The sequence below is a fragment of the Anabrus simplex genome, chromosome 7 (genome assembly GCF_040414725.1).
Source record: "Anabrus simplex isolate iqAnaSimp1 chromosome 7, ASM4041472v1, whole genome shotgun sequence".
NCBI classification, from domain to species: domain Eukaryota; kingdom Metazoa; phylum Arthropoda; class Insecta; order Orthoptera; family Tettigoniidae; genus Anabrus; species Anabrus simplex.
The window spans coordinates 241,195,199-241,216,290 of NC_090271.1; the positions used below are offsets into that span (position 1 = coordinate 241,195,199).

The window sequence follows — 21,092 nt, forward strand, 5'->3', positions numbered from 1 at the left end:
GCCAGTGGTCTTATGACACCTCATGTAGAAGGAGGATTCAGCCTAGCTGTCACTGTTACTCTTACACCACAACAGCAGTCAACTTATCATAATGATAATAATCCATGTGTGTTCTGTCCATGGATATGACCGGGAGATTTTCAAACAGAAAACACCTGTAGGTATATTATTTTATCAGTAAATTTACTTACCATTTTGCATCACCAGAGACCACATTTTCTTGAAGATTCTTCACTTCTCTGTTTTTGAAGTAATGTCTTGAAAGGAATTCTGAATTAGGATACATTGTTGAAAGTGAATTGCACACTCACTACATTGTTGCAGTAAAAGGCAGATTTATAAAGTGTATTTTTATTTGAGTGAATCTGTGTTCACGTGCACACTACAGCAATAATAAAATAGAAATATTTAGTCACTTAACGTAATATAATAAGCATGTATATGCTGCTCAGGTACATTCAGTCATTGATTCTCCACTCTTCAGTCATCGATAAGCAAGAAAACATGATGTAGATCTTGATTCCCATAGGGAACCTGAAATATTTGTTCTGAATGAGTGAATGCATAATTCCAGTGTAAATTAAATAAATTTTCCAGCAAACTCATTCTTGGTTGCCAGCGTTTCACCCCAGTTTGCTAATTTGGGCTCATCATGCGGTAACTAGCTTACCAACACTGCTATGTAACAAGTTCCATATTAACATTACATCATCCATCACAAAATGAGAGCACGTATAATCTATTTACATAGCACAGCACTGTAAATTTATTTCTCTATGGAAAATGAAAACCTACAACCTGTTTTCCAGTCAGTGACTGGGTCAGGGATGGAATGGATGAAACCCCCATCTTGCGGCGAGAATAGAAATTGTGCCGGCTGCCGAGGCCTGTTGCACTCCTCTAGGGCAATGATTGATGACTTATGGATGAAATGAAATGATATTGGAGAGTGTTGCTGGAATGAAAGATGACAGGGAAAACTGGAGAAACTGGAGAAAAACCTGTCCTGCCTCCGCTTTGTCTCACATGGAGTGACCGGGATTTGAACCACGGTATCCAGCGGTGAGAGGCCGGCGTGCTGCTGCCTGAGCCATGGAGGCCACTAAATTTATTTCTCTATGAAGATTCCAAATGTTAGTAAAGTTAAGAGACCTTAATAAGAAATTTTAATATTGTCAAAATTATTTTGTGCAACATTATTTTAATTGTTCTGTCTCCACTCATTCAAGTACAGTATTTGAATTGTTCAAGATGCTGATTTTAAATAGATCAAAATGTAAATATGTATACATAGGTGAATTACAAATTCTTCATTGACTTCTGTATCTTGATCAATAGTGAAAGTTTTATGGCAGATGATGGCTTAAGCAATCATAAGATGTGCCACAATTATGTAAAATAATCTGAGAGATTATTAAATTATATATTTATTGAATAGGTAGACACATATATTCCTTGTATTTTGGGACAAATTTAGTATGAGAACAATAATGGACCTGGTATACAAGATAAGAGAAACAAGAGACTCAGATAGTGATGATTTCAAGGTAAGAGGTAATAATGATAATTGTACGGCCTCAGCTGCCAAGTTGCAGAGCTTCTCAATCTAAGCAGTCTGCTTACAAACTTCAACATTCTGATTATACCGTGGTCTATCAACGAAATCAGAATCCTACTTGATGGATACTATAGCTGAGTTTATTTAATTCTGTCACATGACTCTGAAAAGATCTTCATCATGCTACAAAGTGACATTTTACATTCAGGAGATAGTGGGTTTGAACCCCATTGTTGGCAGACCTGAAGATGGTTTTCCATGGTTTTCCATTTTCACACCAGGCAAATGCTAGGCTGTACCTTCAATAAGGCCACAACAGCTTTCTTCCCACACCTTGCCCTTTCCTGGCCCATCATCACCGTAAGACCTATCTGTGCCGGTGCGATGTAGAGCAAATTGTGAAAAAGAAAATAAAAGTGACGTTGGAGTGCCAAGATTTTCTACCTGAAAGGATGTTGGTTTGATTCCCCGTCAGAGAGTCGAAAAATTTAAGAAACAAAATTTCCACTTCCGGAGGTGCACATCATCTTGAGGTTCACTCACCAAAAATGAATACCAGGTTAATTTCTGGGGGCAAAGGCGGCCGGGCCACTCTAACTCACCAGGTGCCGAGGTTACGGATAGTGGAAGACTTTACCTTCCACGTCTCCCAAGGCCTTCTTGGCCTGTATGGGTATGACTTTGCTTTGCCTTGAGAATGGACTGACTACCTCAGCTAGAATTAAACTTGCAAACTTGAGATCATGACTCGGACATGCTGTCACTGATCTATTGAGGTAGCTGAGTCAAGAGGTGTAGACCTAGATGAGACAACATTGCTAGTTTCAAACAGAGGATTGACGAGGTACTTGCTGCATTTATAGAGACGGGCAGAACGAACACTGACATGCATAACGGTCTGTAATGAAGTTGTGTATATCTTTCAATCCTACCAGCATAGGTTAATATATCTATTTATATTTGAGTCCCAAGGGTAGTCACAGTTTCAACTATTTTTAAAAAACGGTTACCATGTCTCCTTTCTCTCTCTTAAAATTCATAAATTTGCATAATGCAATTAAAACAAGTCTGAAAATTCAAGAGATACATTAGAATATATTGGTATTAAAATTGGCCTTAAGTTTTCTGCTAATATGGGTTTTTTACATATATAAATTTCAGCAAGGATAGTCCCTATTAACTAAAACACAAGATTCAGTTTCTTAAATATTTTCTGAATGTCAGATCAAACTTAAAGCTTCTTCAAGTTGTACAGTATTGACAAATGAAAAGAAAGACTTAACACCTATAAAATCTTGTGTAATGTTATAGAATATCATTGTAGAAACAAAGTCAATTTGTTGGCAACATAACATGGCTCAAAGAAGAAGGCATTGGAAGACAAACTGTCAAATATTTATGTTGCTATGAGGTGATAGGAAGTCTTCCTTCTGTACTTCCTTTTCAAAATGAAATCTAATGAAATATTTATTGGTTCATGAAGACAACCAGTCCTCTTTAATGGCAAGTATTATCTCTTTTCCTTCTTCTTCCTGCACCCCTTATAAGATTTTCCTCTCCAAATATCCCCACAATCTCAAACGGCTGATCCCACCATCAGGGGCTATTATGACTCGAATGTGGGAAACTGGCTCTGTGGTCATCAAGACATCATCTGAAAAGAAGTGTTGTTTGTGAGGAGACAGCTGAAACAGAAAATGAGGTATCATGTTATTATATTTATTTATTCCTAGGGTTACCACAAAATATTCTTCTCAAAGCAAGACACTTTGTAAAAATGGTGGCAACTATTGCATTCTGTGCCTCAATTACACCATTAAGTTAGGTTTACACCTACATATCAAAATATCAATACACTTCATGTGTCAGTGTATTGACTTTTCCAAGGCTGTTGATAGGGTAGATCATGGGAGATACCTGATAAAAATGAGGGCTATTGTACTTGACAAAAGAGTGATTGAATGGGTGGCTAAATTTCTAGAAAACAGATCTCAGAGAATTAGATTTGGTGAAGTATTATCTGATCTTATAATGATTAAGTGCGAGGTCCCTGCAGGGCAGTATTGTACATGTTTTCTCATATATACAGGGTGAACCTGAACTCCACCGACAAACTTTCGGAGGGTGTTCATTGATACCTTCTGAAAATATTGGTATAAGGGACCCGTGATCTCCGGTGGCTTGTTACAGAGTAATTGAATTTAGTTTGGTTTGTTGCCCCAATTAGCTTTGTACATGTATTGCATTAAAAAAGGTAATAATAATGTTATTTTTTTACGTCCATCCTAAATGCTAGTTCTTGACAGTCATTGGGGTGTCAGAATTTTGTTCTGCAGGAGTTCTTTAACATGCTGGAAGCTAACAGCATGGAGTTGTTACCTGTAAGGGAACAGTTCTGCATTTGTTGTGTACTGTGCTGAACATATAACAGGCTTTTTTCACAGTTGTGAAAATAAACAAGGATGATTGGGGTAACAAAATCAATAAATCATTATTACTTTGTAACAAGCCATGGGAGACCACGTATCCCTTATACCAATAAACTCAGTAGCTATCCTTGAAGAACCTCTGAAAGCTCGTCAGTGGAGTTCAGGTTTATTCTGTATATACATGATTTGAATAAAGCTTTATGAGGATGATGTTGTACTGTATAGAGTAATAAATGAGTTAAAAGATTGTGAGCGACTGCAAAAAGAACTCAGCAATATTGTGAGATGGGCAGCAGACAATGTTATGGTGGTGAACGGGATGAAAAGTCTAGTTGTAAGTTTTACCAAGAATAAAAGTCCTCTCAGTTTTAACTACCGTTAATGGAGTGGAACTACCCCATGGAAATCACTTTCTGTAAGTACCTAGGTGGTTTTTTTTTTTCTTTTGTTATTTGCTTTACTTCGACACAGATAGGTCTTATGGTGACAATGAGGCAAGATAGGGCTAGGAGTGGGAAGGAAGCGGCCGTGGCCTTAATTAAGGTACAGACCCAGCATTTGCCTGGTGTGAAAATAGGAAACCACAGAAAACCATCTTCAGGGCTGCCGACAGTGGGGTTCGAACCCACGATCTCCCGAATACTGGATACTGGCCGCATTTAAGCGACTGCAGCTATCAAGCTTGGTACCTAGGTGTTAATATAAGATCTTCTTTGGGTTAAGCACATAAACGGGATTGTAAATAAAGGTTACAGATCTCTTCATATGGTAATGATGGTATTTAAGGGTTGAAGGAGAGGATGTATTAATTCATTGGTAAGACACTAATCAGCAATTAGATTGTGGTTTCATTGTATAGGACCCTTCACCAGGATTACTTGATGCAAGAACTAGAAAAGGTCCAAAGGAAAAAAAACAAACAACAACAACAACAAAAAGCCTATGGCTCAACAGCCCCAAAGGGGAATGGCCCGCCAAGCAGCCACTGCTAAGCCTGAAGGCCTGCAGATTACGAGGTGTCATGTGGTCAGCATGATGAAACCTAATACCAATATAAATGGTCCATTACCGGACATTATAAATTTTCCAGCTAACTCATTCCTAGTTTCCAGCGTTTCGCCCCTGTGTGGTAAGTCAGGCTCATCAGTTGGTAAATAGCACACCCACCAAGACGCGTGGCTAGTGCATACAGTGGAGGCCATTGCGTAGGCTATTTGGAGCCACTGGCAGTGTCAATGCCCTATGAGAGACTTTGTCTCATTACCAAAAATTGATGCCTGCCTGACCATCAGATGATATAGATATAAAAGTAAAAATAGTAAACCTAAGAAAGACGATGCACTTTTTACCTTTAACAACACCCACATCCACTTCATAACCAATATTTTCAAAAGACACAGTCTAAGAATAGCTTACAGAACCACATGTAATAATGCTTCCATTTTACATAATACTAAATCTGTCCATGAAAACAACAAATACAGCCACTCAGGAGTATAGCGTATAAAATGCAATGATTGTGAAGCCAGCTACATTGGGCGCACCGGCAGATGTTTTTCTATTTGCTACAACAAACATATCAATGCCACTAAACATAATCATTTTTCATCCATAGGGCAACATGTCGAGGATCACAAGCATAATTTTTCATCCATAGGGCAACATGTCGAGGATCACAAGCATAAGTTCACTAATATCAAGAATGACATGGAAATTTTAAATATGAACCCCACACGCCCATTAATCAATATAATGGAAGATTTCTACATTAGTATGGACCAATACACTAATCCTAATGTCAGCTTAAAAGAAATCACAGATAAAACAAACATTCTTTTCAACACAGCCATTCCCATTCTAAAAGACACATATCTAAAAATGAATCAGCAAGCACAAATCCACACACACCCCAAAAGACACATCCCACTCCACCCCACCCCCTCCACAAACTACTTCCCCCTCCCCACTACCTCTCAATCTTAATGCTACACGACGTACACGCAAGAGTGTGCAGCACGCTCCCGACTATGCTCAAGGACATCCAGCTCGCACGTAAGTAACACACACACAATAGTTCACAACCCATTTAGCAGGCAGTTATCAGTTATTCAGTTATTCAGTTATTCTACCTTCCTTTTCTTCTTTCTCAGACTTTTTTACTTCACCTGAGCGGAATGCAAGTATGAAGAGGGGAGCACTCACACTTACATTCATTAATTTCAAAATGTCATACACAGCAACTTACGCCTCAACAAGAAGTCTAGTAAAAACTAGCATGTTTATCTGCAATGATATAGACTCAGAATGAGCATAGTACCTGTAAAACAAGTACAGAACCTCATATTCTACTGAACACAACGTTCCCCGCATATTTGCGGCCCAACAATGCACTTTTGAACTACCTTATACAACTGTCGGACTTAATATTGGCATTACAGCATAAAATATTTGAACTTGACACCAGGATGTCAGTGTCTCTTTAGACTCTAAGAATTGTACCCTATTTTTAACATTATAGCAAATATAATTTTTGGAATATGTGGCATTCATGAGACTCTAGGAACTCAAAACTGTACCATATGTATATATCTTAACATTAAGCATATTATTAGAATAATGGCATTCATGTTTAACTTTAGTGGTGTTTTATTCTGTACAGTCGCTATTGAATATGCAGGTTCATCAACAGCTGACGATGACCTATTTAACAGGTTGAAACCAGTACTGTCTTTTAATGTAATTAAAATTTTAGACACTTTGTAGAATAAAGTATTGATTAGATGGAAAACTCTCATCCTTCATACTTGTGTGCTCAAACTATCAATACGGACCATTTAGGTGATTAGATTATAGTGTTTATTTATCAACAAATTTTGAGTGTTGAAGTACTCGACCTTATGATAATGCAGACTAACTTGAACATGGTCCAACTGAAGCAAAAGGTGGACATGGCTAGTAATAGCCGCATGAAGAGGTGGACAAATATGACATGAGAGGAACTACTAAAATTTATAGGCTTATATCTGTTGATGAGCATTGTGCAGTTTCCCACATTAGAATCACACTGAAAGGTAGATCTGATATATTATCATCCAATATTTCATAATATAAACATGTCATACAACCGTTTCTCTTTGATACTACATTGTCAGTACTTTGCGAACAATACACTTCCCAGATTGATGATCTGTACAAAATAAAGCCACTACTAGACATTGTTGTCAACAACTGGAAGAATCTATTGACACCTGGAGAGTGCATTGTCAGTGATGAATCTATGATGCCTTTTAGGAGCAGAATATGTTTCCGTCAATATAACCCATCAAAATCCCACAAATATGGCCTCAAGATCCATGAACTGTGCACACAAGATGGATATGTGTGGAACTATAGTATCTATATAGGACATGACCCTGTAATTGACAATTTGGATAAGCCAGGAAGTGCAGTAACTTAGATCTTTTGTACAATGATTTACTGGAAGCTGGACGGATTATAGTGTGTGATAACTTCTACAGTAGTCTTGGATTAGCTAAATATCTACTACAGAGAAAGATTTGTGTGGCACTCTGTGCATGAATAGAGCAGACCTCCCATGAGCTACAAAACTAAAGAAGGTGGCCCCCCAAAAAAGGTGAAGTTACTGCACGTCAGAAAGAAAATATATCTGTCTTGAAATGGAAAGGCAAACAAGGTATGATTTCAACTTGCCATGGGGCTGAGATGCAGATATCAGCCAATTATCAGCCAAAACCTAAATCAAAGGTTGTGCTAGACTACAATGGCTGTAAGAAAAAGATATGATTTCAACTTGCCATGGGACTGGGATGTAGATATCAGCCGATTATCAGCCGATTATCAGCCAAAACTTAAATCAAAGGTTGTGCTAGACTACAATGGCTGTAAGAAAGGCATAGATGTGTCTGATACGCTTTCAAGCTATTGTGATCCGAAGAGGAAGTCCCACACGTGGTATAAAATAGTAGCACTTGATGTGGTGATATGTGCATTGGTAACAAATGCCACACTGTTATACCAACAAGTACATCCAACCACAAGGAGGAAATAAAGATTGACCGTGCTGCAGGCACAGCAAGAAATAATACGAGAATTCCTGCGACTGTGCAATCAACCTGCGGCAGGTACATTGGTTACAAGACCATCTACATTGGTTAGAAGATTGTGTTTTCTAACTAAAATCGAGTGGAAAGAAGACTGTAAAATTTTGAGAAAATGTTGTTCCAGATGCTATGACAACCTAAGAAAAATGGCAAAAGTTCATAAAATGCTGCTAATGAAGTAAAACAAATTGACACTGAATGTATTATGTGCAAAAAAGTATATTGCCAGTCTTGCTTCTAAATGAAACATATGTAAAACACAATAGATGTACTGTATGTACCTTATTGAAGTTTTCAGATTTTTAAATTTGTGATTTACTTAAGACACAAAAACATTTTTCCAAATGTCCCACTTTAGTTTGGTACTTCATAATCGTCTGGGCAAATACTCACCAAAAACTGTGCCATTCTAGCGAGTTCCGTGGAGATATTAGCCGTAGGAGTTGTAGGTGTCCCGTGAGCCACGTGTGGTTCTCATGCATAGTAAGACATCTCACTGCCACGTTTTGTGAGCCATATATGGCTCATAGGACAGGGGACATGTTAAGATCCCCAACATGACCGGGAATCGACCTTGTGGACCAAAGGTCAGCATGCTAACTATTTAGCCATTGAGCCAGATTCTTTTTATATACACAGCCGGGGTAAAAAATAAAAATGAGTACACCTGAAAAGACAACATCGATTTTGATCCGATGATGGCAGATGCCGCCTGGGGTATAGTAGATGTACTGATAATGGTTTCAACGTCATCCGTCAACAGATAGCATAGTGACATAGCTGCCAGGGTGCCATCTGCATGTACCCCTTAATAGGGAATGTTTACAGCCATAAGGCTCAGTGTGATGTAAAGGTGTGAAGCGAACAGGTGCCATGCCACGGAGATGCACTCGTGCTTCCTACAGCCAACTGAGCGAGTTTGACAGGTGTCAAATTGTGGACTTCTGAGTGGCGGGATGATCCTTTTGGAGAATTGCCACACAAGTTGGACGTGCTGCGACAGTTGTGCAATGATTCTGGTTGCAATAGTCACGTGAACATTCTCACACTCATAGACAAGGTTCTGGACATCCGCCAAGATCGTCGTTTTGTAAAGGCTGCAGTGGCGGATCGTACAGCTATCACAGCACAGATAAGAGGGTTTATGAGCCCAGAAGTGTCAACACAAACTGTTGCCAACTGGTTACTAGAAGTGGGACTACGGGCACGCACACCTCTAGCCCGTCTTCCACTCACACACAGCATCGACGTGCATGGCTCGACTGGTACCGTCGGAGGATCACTTGGAAGATGGAATGGCAGGCCGTGGTCTTCAGCAATGAAAGCAGATTCTGCCTGCATGCAAGTGATGGTCATTTGCACGTACTACATAGACCTGGCAAGTGCTGTCTTGTAGAGTGCATTTGTCCAGGAGACACTGGCCCGACCCCAGGCCTTATGGTCTGGGGTGCGATAAGCTACAACTCTCGTTCACCTTTGGTGTTTGTGGAGGGAATGTTCACCAGCGCTTGGTACGTGCAGAATGTTGTAAGACCCGTTCTTTTGTCATTCTTGCAAAAGGAAGGTGATGTGTTGTTCCAACAGGATAATGCTCACTCACACACTGCGCGTGAAATTCAACATGCTCTGCAAGATATGCAGCAACTTCCCTGGCCAGCATGATCTTCGGACTTGTCTCCCATCAAGCACGTGTGAGATATGATGGGACGACAACTGACACGTGCGACTCGTCAACCCACAACTCTTGCAGAACTACGTGAACAAGTCGAACAGGCGTGGAATAATGTATCCCAAGACAGTATTCACCATCTGTATGATCAAATGGATGCCAGAATCAGCGCCCGCATTGCTGCCCATGGAGGATGCACTACATACTAATATGGGTGTTTCAGCATGGATCGACACCTGGTACCTCAGTACCACTTGAGCTATTGATCTGTAAATGTAATCATTTCATGTACTCTATATGCACTGTTTCAACAATAAATCTTAATAAATTGGAAAACTCTAAAGGGTGTACTAATTTATTATTTTTGGCAGTGTATGACTTCATGGAGCTTGGACATGGACATGATGTGTAGTTTTGGGTCATAAGGGAGGTCACTCTGAGAACAAGTAACATGCGTTAATAGCTCCATTATAACATCCATTTTGACTTGAACTCAAGTGAAATATTTAAGAATACATTCAAATATTCTTAAATGTTTCATCTTGTTCATTCTGGGAACACAAAGCAGGCCTCTTTTTATCTACAAAACATTTTTCTCTTTACCTACAGGAACCTTAATTTTGTTTATACTTGTTTATGTGCCTACTCTCTTGTCTCTCTTTGATACATATGTTTCCACAACTTAAGTAATTACTTTTGGAATCATCATTTTTAAGAAAATGGCACAGTATTCAATTTTTAAAGAATTTTAATTTGCTTATCACCTTTTTTGGTGGCAGAAGAAGCTCCCAGTAGATGCTGTCTTTATCTTTTTGGCTCCAGTTCTTGGTCCCTTCTATCCTAATCGAGTCAGGATAATTCCCCTTGAAGTGGCTAGTGTCCACTTCAACAAGAGTTATATAGCCGCAGTGCCCCAGTTGGAATATGGCCCACTCACAGCCAGGAACTTGGAGTATTCCATCTTCAACAGCTATAATTAGATAGATAATTCTGATTAGGGTTATCATTAGTAAAGATTTTCCTTTTACTCCAATAATCTGAATTAAGGTTTTAGCTTATGAAACATTTTTATAATGGCCAATATAGGTTACTGAAGATGTGCTCTTTTGGGTGTATTGTGTGCTAAGTGTTAAAATTAAGTGGTAAGAATAAAAACAGAAGTTCATCAGCCCCTCCAAACATTAAAAGAAGACAGAACATGACAAGTTTTGATCATTTTAAGAGCAAGTTAACTGAAGAAGAAGAAGAAGAAGAAGAAGAAGAAGAAGAAGAATCAAATAAAATCTAATATCAACCCTCTGTTAGTCACATATGGATCTGACAGCTCTATGGTCGGTTTTAGTTTTAATATCTAACCAATAGATGTGCTCATGTTTTTATTGCTTTAGGACGTCTTATGTCATACTTTGGTGAGTGTTTTCCTGCAGTGACAACATGATGAGATTGGTAAATAACTTCACATGAGCTATTAGTCAGCTGCTGTGTCACTTGGGACTGATAGAACAGGATGCCAACTAATGTAACAGTTTGTCAGTGAACTGCCAACGCGATTGCTTTAGTTTGGTAAGCTGCGTTAGCAGAACTTTATGTTGTCTATAGTATTTTCTTATCATATGTGATTCCTGCCATTTATTGAACATGAGTAAAGAGATATATGACTTATAAAAGCAAGGAGATGTGGATTAAGTACGGTATATCATCTACTTTTGGATGATAATGATTTGCTAGTTGATGACGATTTTGAAGAAAGTGATGACTCCGATACTGAAGATAAAGTTGAAACAAGATCCGTAGACTCAGATACTGAGTGTGAAGTTGATTAGGAGGTTGGTAATGAATAAGAAGAATTAGATGACACTAGTTATTTTATTGGTAAGGAGTAGTACTGTAGTAGTCTATTATTACTGTATTATTATTGGACAGATAACCTTCAAATCAACTATTGTCTTTGTGTTTAGGCAAGGATGGTACTAATTGGATGAAGGAACCAATAAAAGTTACACGGATACGGCCCCATAATATTCTCACGATACAACATGGGTTGTGGGGACTGCTAAGAATCCCAGAATGGAAATTGATTGTTGGAAGATTTTCTTTTAGTGATACAGAGTTAGAGTTGATTGTTGAACATGCAAACAATTACATAGATAGTATGAAAGAGAAATTTAATAGTGAGTGAGATGGCAGACGGGCAGATGTCATTGAAATTAAAGCATTCTTGCCTTTATTGTACCTTGCAAGAGTATTTTGTGGTGTATGTCAAAATATTCATGACTACTGGATAACAGATGACCTGGGTATCAATATGTTTAGACAATGTAAGAAAAATGATTCCAATTCCTAATGGGATGTACAGTATTTGTTTTGATGACAGGACCTCAAGAGCAGAACAATGAAAGAGATAAGTTGGCAGCTGTGAGAGAAAGGTTGGCAATTTTTGTAAACTATTGCAAAACACATTATTCTCTTAATCAAAATGTCACTGTCGACGAACAGCTTCTAGTATTCCATAGCCGCTATGGATTTTTTCAGTACATACGATCAAAGCTAAGGAAGTATGGTATCAAAATATTTTGTTTGTGTGATGCATTGCTGATCTACACATATAGCATGGAAATACAGTATATTGTGGAGAGCAACCTAAAGGACCCTATTGAAAAGCAAATGTGGATGCAGTCATATTGAGACTTACAGAACCAATTTAAGGTACAGGAGGGAACATTACAGCAGACAATTGGTTTACCGGTTTGAAGTTAGTAAGAGACTTAGAGGAAATAGAACTATCTTTCATAAAGACAAAGCAAGAGGGAACTACCAGTAATTTTCACTTCTCCCAAAGGCTGTCAGCAATATGATAGCATCTTTGGTTTCACAAAAATTGAAACTCTTGTTTCGTATGTTCCAAAAAATGTAGAACTGTGGTTCTTCTTTCAAGTCTGCATATGTCATCAAATGAAGTATCGGAGAGTGTAGACAAGAAACCTGACATAAAATCCAGAGTTGACGTTGTTGATAAATTTCGTGCTATGTACGACGTGACTAGATCAACAAGAAGGAGGCCAATGGTAATCTTTTTCCCACATCCTAAGCACTGCAGGTATAAACTCAAGAATTAGCTTCCTAGGAAATAAAAATAAATACTACGACAGACGTATGTCAAAATGTTGACTCGTGGTTTACTATTGGATCAGCTGCAAAGGAAACCACACGTATAAAGTCTGCCAAATTAAATTAAATGTCTGATGGAGAAATTCAAAATTAAAAGGTAATTAAAAGATGGCGTGAAAGATATTTCAGAGCCCAGCAGCAAGGAGAGGAAAAGATGTCAACCATGCTCGAATGAGACAAAAAAGGATTTGCTGTAGCAAACATGTGTGTGAAAAGTGCAAGACCTACTTATGTCTGAACAAACCTGCAGAAGTCATTTGTGAGAAATGTCTTCTCATGGACGGTACAGAAAGAATCAGGGAGTCTGAATGAATTAAAGAGTATGCCTTAAACAAAAAAAATTTTGGCTGAAGATATCTGCTAAGAAAAATATGAGCAATTATGAATTACTTGGATATTATAGATACTTTATAAGATATTATGAACTTTAATTTTGATTTAAATTTTAATGCTTATTATGTATATGTGTGCAAATTAGCAACAATATATTCCCATAGTGGTTCATGGTGTGGGTTACTGCAGTCATTTCCTGGTTCATGAAACATGAGCAACGGCTGAGTGGCCTAGTAAGTGGTCCTGAGAGTCGGGATACTAGTTGCTATGGAATAGATGTGGGCATTTTGGACATATTCTGAGTCATGGCCATCCTTGTGCTTGGGTGGCTAGGACTGTACAATCCACCAGTGGTCCCTAACCCATTAGAGGAGAGATCCTAACTTGGGCTATGTGTAAGTAGGGTAGTAACCTGCTTCATGAATTCACCGAGCTCAAAACATTTTAAGCAAGACTTAGACGTATAGCAGTAACAGAGTCCTCCCATTTGACAGGCGAGTGACTCCTTGGAAACAACGTGGCAAACGAAATGGAATTCAATGGGAAGCTATCAATATTAATGGGGCTTATGGAAGAAAGAAATTAGAACTGGCTGAGTCAGCAAAGAGAATGCATCTGATGTGCTAGGAGTAAATTATATTTGGGTAAGGGGAGATAATAATGACAAGACAGGACACTATAATGTGTACTTGACGGGTGTTAAAAAGGGAAGGGCAGAGTGTGAGTAGGGCTTTTCATCAGGAATACTATTGCACGCAACATAGCTTCTGTTAGGCATGTAAATGAGCGAATGATGTGGGTAGATTTGGGAGTTGGAGGAATTACAGTAGGATGAGAACTATCTCAGTGTATTCACCATGTGAGGGTGCAAATGAGGATGTAGTTGACAAGTTTTATGAAGCATTGAGTAACATCGTAGTCAGGGTCAACAGCAAGGATAGGATAGTGCTAATGGGCGATTTCAATGCGAGAGTTGGAAATAGAACTGAAGGATACAAAAGGATGATTGGTAAATGTGGGGAAGATATGGAAGCTAATGGGAATGGGAAGTGTTTGCTGGACTTTTGTACTAGTATGGGTTTAGCAGTTATGAATACATTCTTCAAGCATAAGGCTTTTCACCACTACACATGGGAGACTAGGGGTACCAGATCCAAAATAGACTATATCTTAACCGACTTTGAATTCAGGAAATCTGTTAGGAATGTACCGGTTTTTTGAGGATTTTTCGATGAAACAGACCCCTATCTGATCTGTAGTGAACTAAGTGTCTCTTGGCCTAGGATAGAGAAAGTGAAATCTGTCTGGAAATGAATAAGGGTAGAAAATCTCCAGGATGAGAAAATTAAACAGAAGTACATGGATATGATTAGTGAACAGTTCTGAACAGTGGTCAGTAAACAGGTTCAGGATATAGAAAGAGAATGGGTGGTATACAGGGATGCTGTAGTAGAAACAGCAAGGTACATTGCCTAGGAACAGCTGTGTGAAAAAGTGAACACGTTGATTGAATGATGAAGTGAGAGCAGCTAGGTTTTCATTCATTATTTATAAAGAATTTATTGCAGCTGAATGGCCATAATGATACATATATGTCATATTCCTTTTAGAATTTGTCCTACATAGTAATACAGCATATTTCCTAGTTCTGAACAGTCATACCACTCCTTGCTATATTCCACTATTGACCTGGTTCGGTTTGGGCACGTGGTTATGTGATAAGTTCCACATGTATTGTTACATTTTCATCTGGATCATGAAACACTTTTCAGGAGCAAATCTTGTGGTGGAAACCATGAACTGTAAGGCTTCGGCCACAGTGCAGGCGGCGAGCGGAGCGTTGCCGCTGTCGAAAAGTTGAAGAGTGGGGAGGAGAGAGCGCCTGTGTGGACATCTAGCGAGAGTCAGTAAGCGGCGCGGTGTCTCCCCTGCACGAGGTGATTAGATAATGGCAGTTTCAAAGGTTTCTCGTTTGTCTCTGCTTTTAGAATTTTTTTTTTTATCTAAACTGAAGAATTCGACGCAGGACTAAGAGAGAATTTCGTAATCATCCAGTAGGTAAATAAATAACGTGAAATGCATGGGGAATTTTATCATTTATATGGAGAACTGAATTGATTTCCTGCTAAGATTTTTCAAATATATAACTTCTATGTCCATTCAAACTTTTGACTTCTTTGTAAAACGTAAAGCGCGATTGCAGAAGCAAGTCACCAACTTCCAGAGACCCATAAAAGTCAGATGTAATGACGAACACAAGTTTTCATATCGGCAATATATTACAATGGATAATAATATTAATTAAACAATAACAATAGGACGTAAAATAATAATAATAATAATAATAATAATAATAATAATAATAATAATAATAATAATAATAATAATAATAATAATAATAATAATAATATGATGCATTAAAGACAATATTGTTTATGTCCATAACCGTGATTAATTTTTAACTGAATTTATCTGGTACATTTAAGATCGTTCCAATCTCTTTACAGGCTTCCCTTGTCGCTGTTAGGTTTTCGAAGTTGTTCTCTCTGTCATTCCATAGGAAAGTTCAGGTTTGAACTTCAGAAATTAACACTTTCATCTCCTCTCCTGTTAACTCACGAACAGTCATTGCGAGCGGCGCAGCTGAAATCTCAAACAGGAGTGAGCGGCTGGCGGCAGGCAGCGTTGTCCTTGAGCCAACTTCCCCTCCAAAATGACGCGCCGCTGGCACTATGGCCACATGCATTTGCTAACGCAGGTTTGAGTCTTATCTTTGCCGCCACACAACGCAACGCTCCGCTCGCCGCCTGCACTGTGGCCGAAGCCTAAGCCTGGTCACGACTTGCCTCATTTCACACAGAGGTTGCGTCCATCTTCTGTCTAGTATTGCATTTGTTGTGTAGAATTCCATCAGTATATACCGCTTTTTATTCTGTAGAACTTGGAGCAGCTTGTTGTAACTTTCTGTTGGAAGGAAGCGGTCATGGCCTTAATTAAGGTACAGTCCTAGCATTTGCTTGGTGTGAAAAATGGGGAAACCACAGAAAACCATCTTCAGGGCTGCCGAAAGTGGGGTTCGAACCCACTATCTCCCGAATACTGGATACTGGCCGCACTTAAGCGACTGCGGCTATCGAGATCATCTGAGATGGCTGTCATCATGTAGGAAGATATGAAGATAAAGTTGGAATTCAAGAAGACAAATCGGGGCAAATATTCGTTTATAGGAAGGGGAGTTACCAAGGGAGATGTTCAATAATTTTCCAATTTCTTTGCTATCATTCAACAAAAGGCTAGGAAAACAACAGATAGGGAATCTGCCACCTGGGCGACTGCCCAAATGGATATCAGTAGTTACTGATTGATTGAACTGAAGACCATTGTATTAGACTCCCTTGGACTAAGAATAATCAACATACCATAGTACATCAGTAAAGCATTTGCTTTGCTTTTCTCCATGTGGTTTACAGAGCAAAATTCCAAATATAATTGTTTAAAAATGTATCCATAGTAGTTTTCAAATGGAAAGCTGTGCAGTTCTGCAATGTTAACTTGAATGCAGATGTAGTCAATGGTTAGAATGTGAAAGTATTGTCAGTTCTTGTTTTTCTCTAAAGTGCTGTCAGGCAGTAAATCTTTGAACATGCACAGTCATACAAGATGTTTTCAGTTCTATTTTGTGCCTTGCTGTGCAAGATCCTGCCTATATGACTTCTTCTATTGAATTCTATTTGATACACATTTGATGTCTATTCTACAGTGTCTTTTGTTATATTCTCCACCTCATCTCGTTTCATCCTCAAAATGAGAAAGGAAGAAAGTAAGAGGAAGTAAGATATGATTTTATCACTTTAAAAGCAAGTGGTGTACACTTTTTGTGTTACACCTAGCTACAATGCCTGAGCAAACACAGAAAATTATAGCAGTACCACCAATAAACTAAACAGTACTTTGTGTAGGTTATTTCCTTCTTTAAACCTCAGTTTTCAACTTCCTGGTGAAGTGAATGGATGATCTGAAATTTTTTTTTTTCAATTTTCTTTACATCGCACCAACATGGATGGGGACGATGGGACAGGAAGTGGCTAGGAGTGGGAAGGAAGCATCCGTGGCCTTAATTAAGCTACAGTCCCAGCATTTGCCTGGTGTGAAAATGGGAAACCATAGAAAATCATCTTCAGGGCTGCCGAAAATGGGATTCGAACTCACTATCTCCCGAATACTGGATACTGGCTGCACTTAAGCGACTGCAGCTATCGAGCTCGGTGATCTGAAACATTCAAATGTTACTTCTATGAGACCATAATTTTACAAACTATTTTTAAACAAACCAGGTTCAAGCAGGAATTTCAAAGAGACATGTATTGCAGAGTCAGGTGTGGAGAATTGTTTTCAATGTTTACTTTATTTTATGAGAGAAATTGGTCATGGGTCTTGGGAATGTGGGGTAAGACCCTGAGGACCCCTAGCCAGCCCTGGCATTGCTTCCATATAGTTGCAGCAGGCTCCTTGCTTTCACATTTCTTGTTCGATCTCCCTTGGGCAACTTCCATTCTCATTTGGCCCCACTGGTATTAGAGAGTCTTCCATTTGCAAACCTTTCAACACTCTTTACTTTCTCTGAAATGTCAGACGTCTTCCACTTTGGGTTATGAGGAGATAATTAAGACACTGCAGTTTTATTTAAAAGGCAACTACCTGGACGTGATAGAATATTACAGGCTATAATTATAATTTTACAAGACTGAATGAAGACAATGAACAGTGAAATTGCCAAGGAGGTTCTGGCTGTTCCACAGAAGTAAGGAAACTTGGCACTGTTCTTTTCATTATTTTTGTATTCTTAGTATAGTGACAATATTGTGGCAGGTTATCGGGATTCTTAACTTAAATTATTACACATACAGATAGCATATTTTACTATCCACTAAATTTGTCTGTCTGTTAGGTCATCAGCCCAGAGGCTGGTTAGATCCTCAAATAGCATCACCAAAGGCTATGCAGTTATAGGGAAACCACAAAAACCAATGGCAGTACCAAAATCAGGCGTACTAGGCAAGATGAGGAGTGAGGTAGTTTGCCATTGCTTTCCTCACTGGGCCAGACAGTGCTATTGTAGCACAACTAACCCTATAAGCAACACCTTTCATGACACTCAGACACACTGGTTGTGCTCTGAATATCATTAATCAGCACCACCCATACCCCAGCAGCTTCCATATTGTCACAGCCATGGATGAGACTGGGACTTCAGTGGAAGCTACACTTTACTCTGGCCTGTGCCAAGAGATGGATGCAAAAGTACTTTATCCATCAAGAAATGACAGCAGTCAGCCACTAAATTTATTGATATAATATTTACAATTAGTCATAAGTTCACTCAAGTTTGAGTTTTCCATTCGACACAGTGACCATACTGCACACTGGTACATCGAATTCTTGCTTTATAGACTACAGTGTCATTGCACAGCAGTGCACAACTAGCAACTTTGACTGAACTCTGCGTTAGCTGCCTGACAGACTCAGTCCCGATAAATGACTCATCACAGACTTGCGACTGTTTTGTATTGCTTACTTTCACTGGCAGTTGAGCAAGGAGTTAGCGCAAGTTGCGATCACAATTATAGTTGAGTTGTGGTTGTATGAATATATTTGAGGTGCTGATTACAAAAATGCACAAACTAAGTGCCATAGCCAATTACACTGTAAGCCACAAAGATTCAATATTCCGCTCACAATGGACCATACCTAACATGATATCATGACTTTAGTAACTTAAGTCATCGTAAACATTTTTTCTCTAGCTAATATAGTTATTTGCAGTGCTATGGTCAGCACGCCGCACCGTACCGAAGGTCCCTGACAAAGATTCCGATGTGACACGACACATAAGAGCAAGGAAACAAGTATAATAGTGACTCCCGTCTGTGTTGTATCAACCTCAGCAGTTAATCCATGTGTTTGTGGTGTTACCAATTTTGTAGCAAGTCATGTTACTTTCACTGTCAGCATAATTGTGTAATAATGAATCCTGCAGATATAATGAGCATGATTGTTAGCAATTACAAACACAAAAGAAGATCCACAGAAATTACAGTGAAGGAGAGAAATGCAGCTGCATTCATAATCAATGTGATGAAAAAGTGGCAACCAGTGGTAATAATATACATCACAAAAATACAATAGACTATATTGAAGAATATGCAGAAGAAGACTTGTCTGATTGTGGAAAAATTTATGGATGATCCAGAACCTGACAGTGAAGAAGAGTTGTTAAGAATTGATGGAAGCCAGTTGTCTGCTTTAGCCCACTGAAGAGGAAGAAGTAGGGTGATATATATTTTGAAAAGGCAAAGGAGATTATTGCATTCCAGGATTCTGGGAAAACTAAAAGATTAAGCTTCAGTACAGTACAAAAATGATATCGTATGGTGCAAGACATACATCATCTACAATATTTATGTCACGTGGTAGAGAAAGGGGAGAAAGGCCAGTGCTTGATGATTATGTAGATGAAAAATTCAGGTTGGCAAGAACTGTTGTAGGTGCTAATGTTCACGACAAGGATATTCGTGCTTGGAGTTTGGAAAAGGCCCAAGATATAGGACTGACTCGATTCACTGGATCTATCCATTGATGGGTTGCATGGTTTAAATAGAAGCACCATCTTGTCAAAATGTGTAACCACTAAAACCTAGAATACAGATGGTGATGAGTTTCGCAATGAGGTATTTGCCTTAATGAACAATATCAAACGTATACAGATTTATAATACTGATCAAAGTGGTATACGGAAAGAACTTCACTTATCACGAACTCTGCATTTCAAGGGACAGAAGTCAGTAACAAGTTCAGTGCAGAGTAATCATGCAACAACTCATTCTTACACAATCCAACCCATTACATTGGCAAAGATGCTGGTGATTTACCAAGAACCTATAGGTCAGTTTGGAGTGCGAGTAGTGCAACACATGTGGAAACTGCAAAATCTGATTCAAGTTGCTTTGGATTCCAGCCTAATCACAAAACAAACCCTGTCACAATTCTTTCAAAATGTCTACTTCCCATATGCAGTGAAGGAGTCTCTTCTTCTTGTTGATTTGCTTGGGATACATTGTGATAGATCTCACATCGATGCTATCCAACCTCAGAACATGGTGTATACAGTCAAGACGATCCCTCCTGGGTTCACACCTTACATTCAACCACTTGATGTGGTATTCTTCCGACAGTTCAAGGCGGTACTGAAGGGGATTGAAGATCACAGTATCGTTAATGACTATCAATTCACATCATTGTTGAGAATTCAATTTCATTGCTGATGAATATTCTACAGAGTCAGTTCTGTTCTCCAGTCTTCACAGACTTTGTTCAGTACTCCTGGACTGTAGGTGGATATGATGACTTCAGACCCGAGAGGTTTAAAACACCGCCCGTACATATTTTTTATGTTCGAAAGTAGTGTGACTCAGAAGACTGCTTAATGCAGGCATTCATGAAGTGCTCCTACTGTGATAAAGAACTCTGTTTCTGGCACTTTATACCCTGTGGACATGTTCATCCTCATAATATTTTGCCAGAACTATCAACAACCCATTTTTTGAACTCGGTGACTGAACATATGCATGATTATAAAGTGCAGTGTAATTGTAAATGGCAAATATTGTACACATATTTGTCATGTACTGTACATGTAAAACTTTTACATGCAAACCAAAACTTTTTTTGGAATTGCAGTCACAAGTTACACTAACTCCCTTGTGAGTCACTTTCAACCAACTCCAGACCGACTGACGTGTACTAGTTGTGCTCTT

General features: G+C 38.8%; 1 protein-coding gene across 1 annotated transcript in view; it reads right to left on the minus strand.

The window, feature by feature from the left end:
• Positions 1 to 326: 326 nt before the first annotated feature.
• Positions 327 to 21,092, minus strand: part of LOC136877521 (allantoicase-like) — an 82,542-nt gene continuing 61,776 nt past the window's right edge. Inside the window, exons 8-9 of the mRNA XM_068228672.1 lie at positions 10,542 to 10,747; positions 327 to 3,243 (exon numbers count right to left, since the gene is read on the minus strand). Of these exons, the coding sequence (XP_068084773.1) occupies positions 3,100 to 3,243; positions 10,542 to 10,747 (350 nt within the window). The 3' untranslated portion in view covers positions 327 to 3,099. The remainder of the gene's footprint in view (positions 3,244 to 10,541; positions 10,748 to 21,092) is intronic.